General features: G+C 37.1%; 1 protein-coding gene across 5 annotated transcripts in view; it reads left to right on the top strand.

Moving 5' to 3' along the window:
* Positions 1-14632, top strand: part of NEO1 (neogenin 1) — a 213248-nt gene that overhangs the window by 179947 nt on the left and 18669 nt on the right. For 3 of the 5 annotated variants that reach the window (XM_072870677.1, XM_072870678.1, XM_072870675.1), the window contains exons 17-20: positions 760-983; positions 4773-4911; positions 7649-7756; positions 10823-11017. In XM_072870677.1, coding sequence (XP_072726778.1) covers positions 760-983; positions 4773-4911; positions 7649-7756; positions 10823-11017 — 666 coding nt within the window. The remainder of the gene's footprint in view (positions 1-759; positions 984-4772; positions 4912-7648; positions 7757-10822; positions 11018-14632) is intronic. The other 2 variants (XM_072870679.1, XM_072870676.1) reach the window with 1 other exon arrangement.

Raw genomic sequence — 14632 nt, 5'->3', positions numbered from 1 at the left:
TTTGTCTAAGTCTCACTGTGCAGTCAGTTGCACCAAACAAGTTCTTGGCATTTTTTTTTATCTTGTAATATATTAATAAAGGATTTTAAGCAGAGACATTTGTTTGCAAGTGAGCCATTGCTATGCTATGGCTCACTGTGCTCCCTACTAGACTGCTGACTTAGTTATTTTGTGTAGATGTTAACGCTTCTGTTTGTTTTAGTCTTCTGAAGAGCAGGAATTCTTATAGATTTTATAGAGGACATTGGAATTGCAGTTTCTTCAGTTATTGCAAATTTGTACAATACTTGGAACTTGATTGCCATTAACATTCTTTAAAAGATGATGGGAGTTCCCTGTAATTTTTATGAAGTGGTATTTACCCATCTAGAAGTCGTCAAGCTCTTTTTCCTCCTCATTGTTTTCTGGAAGAGGAATCAGTGGACACTGAGGCAAATAAAGTCAAAGTTAAAATTACTGTATGTTTGGGGTTCTTAGGCTATGGTTGAATGCACTGAACGCTAATACGATTAGGTGTATATATATTAGCATATATATGTTGTCTTTCTGTCTTAAGAAGGGAACATGATGCAAGAGTAATTTTATTAGCCAGTCTTATGTCACCTATTAACTCTGGCTTTTCTCTCTTTTTCTCCATTTCTCACCTTTCATTTCATTGTACTACCCTGCATTTCTCCTTTTTTGTTTTTGTTTACATTAAAATGCCACCTTCTCCCTTTTTAATTATAATACACTACTTTTTACCCATCAATTCCCTAGACACTTCCGAAGTTGATTTGTTTGTTATTAATGCTCCATACACTCCAGTGCCAGATCCGTCTCCCATGATGCCACCGGTGGGAGTTCAGGCTTCTATTCTGAGTCATGACACCATACGGATCACTTGGGCAGACAACTCTCTGCCAAAGAACCAGAAGATCACAGATGCTCGCTACTACACAGTTCGCTGGAAAACCAATATTCCTGCAAATACGAAGTACAAGGTATTGGAGTTTCAACAACACTAACACAGCTGCATTATTTCAGTCAGAAGAAGTTTCATGTTCAAGTCAGGGTTAAATGAAAGCTGAGAGTAAAGACAAGCGCTTAGAAAACGGTATAGCGATGTGCCCAGTTTTATTTGAGATGCCTGGACTGAGTTCACATCAGTACTGCTCAGTTAAATCATCGCTTCAAAGATTCTTCTAGATTTAGTGGAAGCGGTTGGTTTTTGTGGTCTCTCTTGCGTATGTGTGTGAAAGAGATTGAGATGGGGCATTGTGTGTGAGTGAATGGAAGAGCTGGCTCCCAGATGCTTTGTATGACAGATGTGGGCTTACCTTTAGAGGAGCCGATAATGTGTTAATAAGGTATGTGTTACTAATGGCTTCTCTCCAGTTAGCAGAAGAATCTGAATTTGTGGGGTGAGTCATGCAGGGAAAATATTTACCCTGGTGGGTTTTAAGTTTCCTTTTACAACTTTTTCTGTTCATACAAAGTTGATAGTGAACCTTTCCTTTGGGAACTGAATCGGTGCAAAATATATAACAATGACTTTGATATCCCTGCCTTCCTTGATTTTCATCTACTGTTTTGATTTGGAGACTAGATTTGGGGTTTGGTTTATTGGTTTGGATTTTTGTAGTTGGTTGGTTGGATTTTTTTTTTTAATATTCAGAGTTATCTGGAGGCCTCCAAAATGCTGAGTGCAAATTTCACATTTGAAATGAGACTCAAAGGAAATGGTTGTTAAAATACCCAGCTAGTGGAGCTCCCTTTATGCTCCTACAGAGCAATCTTGTTACAAACCAGATTTTTTTTTTTTATTGAAATGAAAAGATGTATATATATGTGTTCTTCCTCTAAAGGCAAGTTATTTATGAATCCACATTCTTGAGTCATGTGCAGAGGATGTCTCGGGAGTGATTTATAGAATGCTGCAGTTTCATTAGTTAAATGCTTAAAAAAACCCACCCTCGGTGGTAAATGAAATACTCCCACTGTTCTCGGTGCTGGTGGCCAGTGGTCAAGAAGTTTTATGTGGACCAAAAATAATATGTAATGATGGAATATAGTTCAAAATTACTCATTGTAAAAAGCATTTGCCTGAAAGAATGTAAGTTGGAGAACATTTGCTCTAATCATTTTTAACCCATGATGTTTGGAGAGCTCACATCCTGCTTTTCTTTCTTTGTTTCAATCATGAATTCTGTACTACTCTGGACGATAACAATTGCTAATTTTAAGAAAGGCAAGACCTCTCTTCAGCGGTGCTGTTCAATAAGCTCCTGCGTTTCAGTCAGGTCTTTGGTAACTTTATTAAGTATGAGCTAGTATATTGGTTGTCACAGCCATCGCTAGCAGCTTTGTTATTTATTGCATGTTTTGAGGCTGTTCGCCCAGTTACATCAGAGCTTCTCCATTACGCAGCCTTGCACATAGAAATCTTATCTGTTTCAGTTCTCTAGTATCCAATGCTACTCTTCAAACCAGTGTTGTTTCATCCATCCCTCTCATCAGAAAATTGGATGTTGATATGGTTCATTCCTATTTTCTACATTTGCTCCCCCTTCTATGCTGATATTCACAAACTGTTATTAAAGAAGAAGCTGGATGCTTCAAATACCAGTTAAGAGGTTCCACCTTAAGGAGCCTTATTTTCTTAAATTTGTATAGGGGTTGTGTCAATCTAGGGCATATAAACACAGGAACAGATGTGATACAGTTCCTGAAGCTAAAGTACTCCACTGTGCTTTGAACCGTGTAGTTTCACTAATGTGGATCAGAGAGTGTTTTTCAAAGAATCTTTGTTGGTAGAGCAGAGTTGTCCTACTCGCAGGCTACCTGTGATTTATCAGTGTGCTCTCAAGCATAAGCTAAAATATTAAATCTTAACTTAGATCTTTTAGGACTGTAGAAAAGGAAAATAAATTTTACAGGGTAATATTTATGAAGTTTATTTCTAGTAGGTGAGCAGGGTTTTGTACCATGGGATATGTTGTGATCTTAAAAACAGTAAGTGGTGTTAAAAAAATGAAGAAAGCAGAGAAGTCTTAACACTCCAGTTTAGCCTTTCATGTGTCATTTACATTCAGTATGATGTCCAGGGAGACTAAAAGATACCAAGTTTCAAAGCCGTAGATGAAAAATACAACTTCAACCTGTAAAAAGGACTCCAGCTGCCACGTATGACTGCAGCTAGGAGCTAAAAAGTACTATAAACAGAATCAAATGCTTAAATGGTGTTAGGAATTTCTATAGGTATTCTGGAGAGGAAGAAATGGTATGCTTTTCAGGGGGTAAGTCAGCTCAATGCAGGATGCTAGGAAAAAAATTATCCTTTGGACTCGTCATTACATAATTGTCCAGGCCAAAGGTCTTTGCAGCTTCTACTGAAGCATCAGGTATTTCCTAATGTTCCTGAGGCACACTGTGAAGAGCTGGGAGACAGTGTTGCTTGGCACTTTGAGAGCTGATGAAATGTTCTTCTGAACATATGCCTTCATGTTCATACTAGGGAGGTTGCGCTCAGTCAAGCTTTGTCACTGAACTAAGAACTGCCCTGCCCGATGCTTAAATATTTGAACCATTCAGCCACAATCACATTTACTTTGAAACTACTCTGAGTTCTGTATCAAGTAAAGGTTTAAATGTAATGGAGGACTTTATTTTAATTAGGTTTATGATGTCTTTATTCTCTGTCCAGGTCTGTGATGTCTAACTGGCAAAACGCATGTCTGTGAACAAGCAAAATACTTTGTACAAATCTAAGTATCACTTGGCTTCAGTTTTCTGAACTTTCACCTGGTGTAAGAAAACAGCTGTCATTGATATTTGAGAAATAGGGGTTTTCTTTGCCAAATTTGGACTATATTATTCATAGAGTCTTCAAGGAACATAGATGGCTGTTTCCTTGAAAAAGAATTAGCTGAGAACAGTTGTTTTCTGAAGGCAATAGTTTATTAATACAGTTGTTGTATGGCCCTGTCAAATATTGAAACAACTAACTCTTGTAATTCGATGTTTAGATCGCTGTAGGTCAAGGTAAGGAATATACATATATGTAGATACTTTTTTTTTTTCCCCACAGGCCTCAAGTACTTTGTGTTTATGTTCAAGTAATGTATAATAAATATCAGATACTTCAACCTAAAGGTCGAAAATTCTACCTAAATGGCTGAGTTACAAATGACACTAGAAACCATGTGTAGTTTCAGTGTGTGATCCTAGATAACAATTTTTTTCTGAAAAAAATCTACATATTAATAAAGCTTCATTGTCTTCAAGTCTCTCAGCACCTGTACTTTCAGTTGATTTTTTTTTTTTAAGTATGTTAAAAATTTACTGAAAATTCTAACAGGAATTTGGAAGGCAGATACAGATTTCAAGGAGGACTGTTACTGTTAGCTGTGCTTCCTTTTTTTCCCTAGCCAGATCAGTTAATGAAATGCTGTAAATTAAACTCCCGAAGTAGACAGAGATTTAGCCTGCTGCATAACAAGTGTGCCCTGGACCTTGTATTGCCTTTTTTTTTTTTTTTTAATTTATAACTGACTGCTATTAAATGCTCTTGCTGATTGCAGAAAGAATTTCTAGTTCAGGATAAAACTACTGCACATTAATGCTTGATCAATGAATTTGCATGACAGAGCAAAAATGTTACAGAATTAATGACTGTGGTTATGAAAATGTAGCGATGCTAAAATGTTTTAAACACTTACCTGAGACAGGGTGAGAGCTGGTGATTGATGGTTTTCAGTTCAGAAGTTACTGACACTTTGTTTTTCTTTCAGACTGCAAATGCGACCACTTTGAGCTATTTAGTGACCGGGTTAAAACCAAATACCTTGTATGAATTCTCTGTGATGGTGACTAAAGGTCGAAGATCAAGTACTTGGAGTATGACAGCACATGGAACAACTTTTGAATTAGGTACTCCTTTGTGTCTTTCTGGAAGGGCCGACATTCCTGATGAGATGAATAAAGTCGAGTCTGCCAGAATTCTGGAGGAAGGAAAGCATGTATTTAAAATGATTATGCTGATGAATACTTGCTGGGGGCTTCTTTTCTTTATAGTTTAGTCAGAAAGTCTGATTAAAAAACAACAACATACTTCAAAATTCAAAGGGATGATTGCCTGCAAAAGAATTTACATCAGATTACAGAGAAGTAATGAATAATGTACCACAGTTCATGGACAGGTGAGAATAAAGAAGCGTATGCTTGAAACATCCCAGAAATAGCATGTTAATAGCAAATACAAAGAAAATACTTCAGCAAATAATAATTAAAATTTGCTGTAATTATGATGATAGTTACTACAGAGTGAGGAAGTGCATGAGGCAAACGAAGAAAAAAAATCCCAATAGAAATTAAGACATCCAAATCAGTCCTAAATTCTTGTTCTTCAGCAGGAATTGCCATTGCTGTTCTCAGTGCCCTCTCAAAGTACAGAACAGAAAAGGGTTTGTAGCCGCCAGGAGGAACTTGGGCCCACTGAGTAACTGCGAGGTCCAGAACCTGTCCCTCATTAGCTCTTTTTATCCTGCAGTGTTAAATGATCTTTGTGCAATTAAATTTACTTATGCTTAGGTTTGTTTATTAGGTTTATTTATTATGCTTAGGTTTCTGTCTATTTGAACTGTGAGAACAAAAGAGAGCCTATCCAAATTACCCTGTTGTTCTCATGCTAAATTAAAATACAGCAAAAAAATCAAGCAGGCAAAGAATTGGTGAGATCATCCAAATATTCTATAACAAGGAATAAGAAAAAGCAAAAACAAGATAAAGTCAGAAAGCTCCTAACTTACTCTGAAGTCCAATAAACTCTTCGTGAGCTTCACTTGCTTTAGTTTTTGGTGGGAAACCCACGATGTGGAGCCAGCTACCCTTCTGACAGCACAGGTCTGGACTGAGGCTCCTTTCCCCTTCTGATTACTATGCCCATCCCACGTTAAAACACTTTATTTGGTATTTTTGCTGACACACATACAATTCTCATCCATATCTCTACACTAACAGCAAAGACTGTAAAAGTTGCACAAATAAAGTTCTTAAAAGATAATTTGAAACTCAAAAAAGTACAGGAGCAAGGGCGAGATACAGGAGGTCTCATTTCTTTTAATTTAAATAGAAAGTAAATTTCTAGTTGGGGCAGTTGTAAAGAATATTTGCAAATATGACCTAAAAGCTTGGGAACTAAGAAGCAAATGAAAAAAACAAAAAAGCCTAAGTATATTTTCTCATAACAGATCTTGTGATTTATATTACTTGCCAAATTCCTGAGTGTGTGACTCACTATTTTAGAATACTCGTGAGTAGCAGTGTTGTATAGGACTTGCTCCTCGGCTAATGCTGAAGGAAAATATGGGATACTGGGTTCAGTGTTGGTCTGTGAATTAGTAATCTCTTGAGGGCTAGTCCTGATTTTTTTTCTCTTTTTTTCCTCTGAAGCTTACTATAGGGCCTTGAATTGTGCTTTACATCTGTACATTTCTGTTGAGCATGTTTTTAAGTATTTGGGATAATAGTTACAGTAACTTTTGAGCTTTTGCTATCCCTGGTTTCCAGCTATTATTCTGCACAGGGATAATAGGTAGCCATCTCAGAGGATAGACAGATTAATTTCTAATAGGTAGTAGACATAAAGCTCTTTAAATGCAGAAAGCACTGTGTAAGCATTAAATGTTACTATTATAGTATTAAATATCCAAGGCGGATTTCCTTTGCTAAAAGTTACCTAATTAGAAGTCTCATGTTTTTCATAATGTGGCATTGCAAACTGTGGCTGGTTAATGCACCTTTGGAGACATTGACTCTGTGTATTTGAAAGCCATTAATCTAAGCCCCAGATGGATATTTTAGTTCACAGTGAGAAAGGTCTCAGATTTCAGTCTTTCACTGGAGCAACTTGTGCCACTTCCTGAACTTCAGGCAGGAGGAGGCTGATGGGAGAAGGAAGTGCTCTCTCCTTTCTTTCTCTCAATTTTGGTCTCTGGCAACCCAAGGAAAAAGGTTGGACAATTGTGTTCAGCAAATATTTCTAGATTTCAGATGCTTCTGTGGTGCAGATTTCCTTGCAAATTACAAATAATACTTCAGTAAAGTAAATCAGCAATTATGGATTATGATTCTAAATCTCTGGTGGATTTACTTTGCTGATTCAGATTTAAGTGGCAAATGGGCATTACTAGGTCTCGGGCCCACATAAACCTGAAAATACGGAGATATCTCATATGCTTGTGCATATAAAATGTATTTATTTCACAGGTTCATGTAATTTTTATGATGACCGAAGAAATTCAGGTTAGAAGTCATTCACCCCAACTGTTAGAGTTGTACAAAGATGCCATGTTTTTGAAGACATGTGGACTCATTTAGTCATGAATCGCAGCATCTGTTGACAGAAATGCTTTAGAAACAGGTGACTCCTTATGGAAAGAAGATGCTGCACACCAGATGGCATTTGCCAGTTGAATGGAGTAAATCAGTAAGACCACTACACTAGGATGGTAGATTTATTTGAAGATTGAACATTCAGAGTTTTTATTATTGTATGTACCTTTTTTCAGTGGTCAAACAAATAAAAAGCGAAGGTGCCGAATTACTTGTTTATATCCAGTGAAACTGGGCAACCTGTTCTGATAGTTTGGTTGTTGTTTGTTTGCAGTTCCTACTTCTCCTCCCAAAGACGTGACTGTGGTGAGCAAAGAGGGAAAACCTCGGACAATAATTGTTAACTGGCAGCCTCCATCCGAAGCCAATGGCAAAATTACAGGTGCAGTTTGCATGAGCAATAAAGGCAGATACAAGATGCCTGGTTAACAGCGGAATATAATCTGCATAACTATGTGAACATGTTCCATACTTAATTTAGCCTAGAGCTAGTCAAGAGGTCTATATCTTCTTTGTCAATCTTTTTAGTAGCGCACATTAATTATTTACTTTTGTACCTAGTAAAAATATATTAAGATATAAACTAACTGCAGTGTGAAATTGGAGTCTAACCAGAAATATAATTGAAAGTTTAAATATCTCAATAACCTTTGCCTTCATCAGCTTGTGCTGTTCTAATAGCATGCCTCCAGAAATACATCTATAATGCATCCAGCCCATCAGTATTTAATTTAGAAGACTCCATCCCAGTGCTCTTTGTCATATTTGTGTCATTTTTGAGGCACAGAACAGACTTAAAGTCAGTTTATTAGTCCCCTGACATCATCACTAGGAGTAAACTGTTATTTGCCCTTGTAACTACATCACTTTCATGTAGAATAAATCATTTTACAGAAAATAATAATAAGTATTTCCGTTCTGTACTTTCTGTTTCGATTCCCATTTCTAAAGGCTTTCTGAAATAATTCACTTCAATTTTCCCTTTTTACCACAGGCTTTAAGCTTAAAGCAGATTTTTTTAGCATATAGTTTGCAGTGTATGGTTTTGCTTTTGTTCTCAGAATTAACTATGATGCAGAATCAAGCCTTTGAAACCTGTCACCATCTGGCATCTGATCAGGCAGTACTGCCTGGTTCTAGAGAGGAGAATAAAACTAATTCAATCCCTCTGAAAAGGCAGAATACTGGAGACTCTTAACCTTTAGTAATTACAATAAACTTTTAAGTAAGCTGTAAGAAAGACCCCTAAAAGGCAAAGCTGCACTATGCATGCAGCACAAAGGCTGCAGGTAAGACAGTGTGGCTCTAACAGGTACACTGTCTTTCTGGTGTCAGTGTTAAAACAAGAAGGCCGGAGGGCTTGTGCAACCACACCAGTGCGCTGCTCTTCTGTATCACCGGGTGCTAAGTGTGTCTCACAAGTGGAGCTGTAAGGATGCAACTCTAACAGACAGCAGCTTACTCTGCACCAGAATGTCTGTCTGAGCCATTTTGTATGTCTCTGCATGCATATAGCTGTTTATATGTTGTATATATATTTTTTTATATTGGCTATAAAGCCAATTCTGTGTTACTATCAACAAGATGTTTCCTTTATATGGGAAAGATGGTTTGACTGGAGAAACAAGAGCCTTTATCTTAACTGCAGGTTAAAGGACTTGGTTCCTAGCAGTCAGTGAGCGTCATTCAGAGAGGTGTGAAATGTAAGGCACAAATATCCCCAGGTTATATATGCTCTTAAAAAGATAAGCCTATCATCTTACATCAAGTGCACGCATGAGAAAGGGAAGACAATGTACAAAGAGATCAGCATTTCCTTGCACAATGTGATAAGCAAAATTATCATATGCATTCAATTCTCCCAGTAAAAAAATCTCCTTGCCATGTCTATACTGTGAAGGAACCTTTCATTTATTCATACGTGTTGAATGAAAACGTATAGTATTTATTAGTTTTTGCATAAGCAGCAGTTAACAGTTAAAAAATGAAATAAATCATTCTGTGGTAAGTCTGAGTCCACCAAACATTAGATTAAATTTGCCGGGGTAACAAGGCAAGAGTTTCAGGGACGCGTGGGCTGAGTGCCCTCTGGTGGGGAGAGCCACCGCCAGCGGGAAAAGCAGAGTAATTCTTGCTCATTAACTCAGCTCAGTTCATTCTGTGCATTAAGTAATGCCGTAAAAAAAAAAGTGATGATGTAATTCCTGTGCACTGGTAGCATGTCTGTGGAATACTTGTCTTTTCAGCTCTAATCTCCTTTTGATGTGGATGGGATGGACGTGAAATACTGAACTGTGCTAGTCTGGATTCCAGATGCTTGTGCATCATTATAGTTGTTGACTAATTAGTACAGTCATAAGTTAACTGAGTATTCTTGTGTTACTATACTATATATAGTGCTTTTAACTGTCACTATAAATATATATATATGTATATATCTATGTTGCCCCTTCTTAGACAAGTTGCAGATAAGTTGCTTTGTGACCTGTACAAGTAGCAAATTATTACGTCTACTCCCCAGTAGTTAACTAGGCCGCCAAGGGAAGAAATTAAGCATGCCAGACCTACAACTGGCATTTCAAGCATCACCCTCCATGCCGTACTGGTTACTGTGAATTATGTGAGTTTGGGGTATCAGCAATATTTTCAATTGCTTGAAAGAAGTGGGAGTCACTCTGGAGAATGTCTCCCCTTCCTCAGTGTAACCCCCAGACTGGTGGTCTGTGGGACAAGGGAAGCAGCAAGTTGTGCATGAAGCAGCTGATGACCCAGCCCTATAGTGGTGCAAGTATTTATTTTATGCTGGGGCTCTGTTTCTTATATAAAAAAGTTATAAAGCTTTTACTTCATATTGGTTTGTAATTGCAGTATATTTTAATAACAGAACGTAAACTCCTCCCATACCTTTTTTTTTTTCGGTAACTTGCAAGGTAACTTCAGTTGTCTTCAGATTATTGTTGTCTTTGTTGTTAAACTGAAAAATAATAAAATAATTATAAACTGTTAAACACTTATTCTTTAGCTGTGCGTGAGAATGATTTGTTGTTTTAAAGTTAACTATTTTCTATAAATATTAATACTTTGAGTATGTTTTGATAATAACAGCTTTATGTTATTTTACATTATTTGGTCTATGAACAGGTAAAGAGATGGAAATGAGGAATTTCTCCATATTCAGTTAACAGTGGTCAAAAATAATTTTGATATTTTAAATGGCTTTTTTCCTCTTAACATATACTTTTGAACAGTTTAAAATTTAAGATGGGAAGGCTGTCTAATATTTGAATGCGTTCTTAGTCTTTGAAAAAGTAAGAATACACTTTCAGAAAACCCCTAATGATTTAGCTGTGCAAATATCATTAGTCAGTCAATAGAACATGTTCTGTGAGATCTTATGACTATCCTGTTCTCTTACATATAAAGTTCTTTCACTTTTTCCTTTCACTAGGATACATAATTTACTACAGTACAGATGTGAATGCTGAAATACATGATTGGGTTATTGAACCCGTCGTGGGAAACAGACTGACCCATCAGATACAAGAATTGACCCTTGATACGCCATATTATTTCAAAATTCAGGCCCGCAACTCGAAGGGCATGGGGCCTATGTCTGAGGCAGTTCAGTTCAGAACCCCAAAAGGTAAATTATCACGTATATCTAAATATCTTCCTCCTCATTTTCTGAATGCAGCCTCTATAAGGATAAGATACCAGTAGCGTGAATTTTATATTTAAACTGGAAAAGACAGGAAGACAACGGAGTTTGACTAGAGTGAAATTTTCTATGGGATTGCTCTTGCATGTAGTTAATACATATGCAAATGTTGCTCAGCTGTTTGATTGTGTTGTTTCAAAATTACTCATGGGCACTTAGGTGACCTAGTTCTTAATGCTGAGGGTCCGTGTCCTAAATGTGCTCTTTAGAAAACCAGTTTTTAGTTGCTTTAAGAGTCTAGGTCTTGTGTGTCACATCTGCTCTTGATGAAATGGTATAAAGCAGCAGGCTCTGGAGTTGGTAGCCAGTGGCACAGCTGCTCGCTAGTGACTTGGATGATATAATGGCAACTGGTGTGACACAACAGGCTCTTGAATCAAGAACTGCTTGGTGATGCGTAACTAGTGAAATAGTAAAAATGCATGATAGCTTGGAAAAAAGTACTCTAAGGAGAGGTGAAAAATAAAAAGTTATGAGTAGATTTTTTTTTTTAACAGTACTTTTCCCATATCAGTATTGGTGGTTAGAAATGAGAGCTCTAGCTAGTCTACTGATGCTATGTGAAACTTTAAATTCTGTCTCTCACTCCTTCAAGCCTTTTGATCTTTCTCTTGTTTTTTCCTTCCCTGTGCTTGTCCCACTAGCTGAATCCTCAGATAAAATGCCTAATGATCAAGGTAAATGAATAGCCACGCTTTCTCTTTTGTTCCATCCTTCACATATTTTGTTTTTCCTGTCCATGTGCTGTTGCATTTCCTAATGAAACAAGTATCTGCTGCTCTAACTTTAAATGAGCAAGTTCCTGCTGTGCTTTTAATAGTGGAAGAACTGAAAGTCCTATTTGTGGTTTGGGTGTTAGGAATATAAAGTGATCTCTATAGTCAGATGTCACATGAAGGGACAAGCAGGTTGTACCACAGCTGAATCACTCTGTCAAAATGAATTTGGATTAAGTGATACTCCAGCCAGCCTCTGACCATCAATGCAAGATCTCAGTACGTAGAGGTGTAAGATCAGTTTATCTAATTAGCACAAGTGCTGTTTTGTGAGCCCTACATCTATAATTATTTTCATAAGAAAGGAAAGTATGCCTGCTCTAGAAATCTTTTTTGCAAGAGAGATTCTGCTTGTCAGCTCATTTTAGACTCCAGACTCTCCTGAAAAGCACAGCATTAGCTACCTAAAGCCTTAAGGTTTTAAAATGCTAGCTTGAAAAATGGTAGCTTTGAGTTTACTGCATTGAATTATAAGGTGAATGTCCCAGGGCTATTTTTGCTTTCTTCTAATAACCTACAAGCCCGATAAAAAGGGGAAGAATTAGTCTAAAGGGATGAGTTTAAAAGGGCATTGGCAAGTAGCTTAGCTATACAATTAAATAGATCCTAAAGGGGTTGAGAATGAGCTTTTTTTTTTACTTGCTTTTCAACTTGTTACTTAGAAGTAATTTATTAAATATGCTTTTACCTTCTGTGTACCAAATAATGCTGATACTAGACAGTACACTAGACAGAGTAAATTCATATCCAGACTTGTGTAACACAGATGCTAGCTGAGATTCAGGCTTGTCTGTGGGGAAGCAGATGCTCACCGTGTCATTGCTGGTGCTCAATTACAAGTGGAAGGGAATAGGGGAGGATTAAAAGGTTTTACATAAAAGTTGCTGTTTTCTGTTCTGCACTATTCTAACCTCATTTCAGCAGATAACTAAATCTTCTCATCCATCATTATCGTCCTAAAGTAACATTCTTCTAGTAACAATTTGATTAATTTTTATCAAATTATATAATTTGTACATCATAAAACCCTACATAAAAGCCAAGAGAGTTTTGTTTCAGAATTCCTATAACAACACTTGGAGATTATAAATCATGGCAGTAGGTTAAATGTAGAAAAGGAGAAGATGAGCGGAAGAGCAGAAAAGCCTGCTCTGTGACAATATCACTGAATTGCAGAATTGTGTCAGTTCAGGAAATAGTAGGCAAGTTATTCGAGACTGGGAAGGAACAAAACTACAATGGGATTGATGCTCGAGCCTTAGTGGCTCTGTCTTTTTTTTCTCTCCCCTTCTTTAATGTTTTTCTTCCGTTTTTCTTCCATATTGTTCTTCCACACACTTCTATAGCACGAGCTTGTATTAGAAGTTAGTGGCTGTTGCTGTCAGGCTTCAAGGAGTTGTACTGGCCTAGTACAAAAGCAAAGGTTAAGGTATCTAATCCTAGTAAGCTATCCTAAAGTAACACAAAATTAAAATACGTTTTCTGGCTGCAGATACCTAATGGCTAACGTGGAGATTGACAAGTTTAAAAAAAAATAAAATTTCAAGTAAATGTTATCTTAAACTGTTCCTTAATATAGAAGGAAATGGAAAACCTCAACAACAAACTTTGTAAGATCCTGAAAAAAAAGGCTCGTGTCCATACAGAAGATGTAGCATGTGCATATGCTTGTTCAGAGCATATTGTGTAGAAGCAAGGCTTATGATCCCTGTTGTGGTGGTGACTAGCCGCTTCCAAGAGAGGCGATGAGTTACAGTCCTTATGCCTGCATAAACTGCAGAGAAGAGTCAGGTCATCTTTCAGGTTGCACTGCGTAAGAGATGAGCTCCCCAGAATTTAAAGGCTAAACTGTTGATCCCTGGTTTCAGGAATTAGATACTGAGAAGCATCTTGGTTGGGTACCTAAATTTCATCGTATTTTGAAAACTGGGCTTTGTATCTTGTAGTTACCTTTGCGTGTTTGGAAATGTGCAGACACTGACACCACGCAGTCAGTGCCAGTATCAGGCATCCCTGAGCTGCCATGCTTTATGAGGATCATGCACAGGTAGTTACTCCCAAGGATGACTACACCCTTTGGAAATATGACTGCTTGGCAGAATACTGCTTTGTCCGTATCGCTGCCTTCCAATGTTTTTATCATCTAAATACGATTTATATACTTTGTCACATATACACACACATATGGGGGGGTATATAAAAATCTTCAGTTGGTTGTGTGAGTATATGCATTGTTCAGGGAGTGCAGACCCCATGATAAACCTCACAAACTCAGTGTGTTATACCCACATGTACCATATGATCCCTGTTGGTCTGTGCAGGTGACTGTATATCTTATTATCTGCTCCATTATATTATGTCATCTGTTAACCTCAGTAGCAATTGTTTTAATTTTCTTTCACGGTGTTATTAAGGATATTGAATTACACTTGGCCAAGCACAGGTCTTTGCAGAACTCATTAGAAATATCCCTCGTGAATAATGATTCTGCAATTATAATTCTTATTCTTATCAGTTAATTAGTTGTTAATCTTGTTAATATGTGCCACATTGCTTTTTTAGTATGCTATTTTTAACAAAGCATTGTACAGCACTCAATAAAATGTTTTATGGAAGTCTAAATATAGTATGTCTGCATAGTTACTGTTACCAGCCAAATTTATAGTCTGACATTTTGTTTGCAAATACCTGTTTTCAATAAAAAAGAAAGATGGGCATAAAGTATGCCACCATCTCCTATCTATCACCTTTTCCATGATCTTGC

The sequence above is a fragment of the Ciconia boyciana genome, chromosome 8, assembly GCF_034638445.1.
Source record: "Ciconia boyciana chromosome 8, ASM3463844v1, whole genome shotgun sequence".
Classification (NCBI taxonomy): Eukaryota; Metazoa; Chordata; class Aves; order Ciconiiformes; family Ciconiidae; genus Ciconia; species Ciconia boyciana.
Note: the sequence above shows the minus strand (reverse complement) of the source record. Positions and strands in the feature narration are given on the sequence as shown.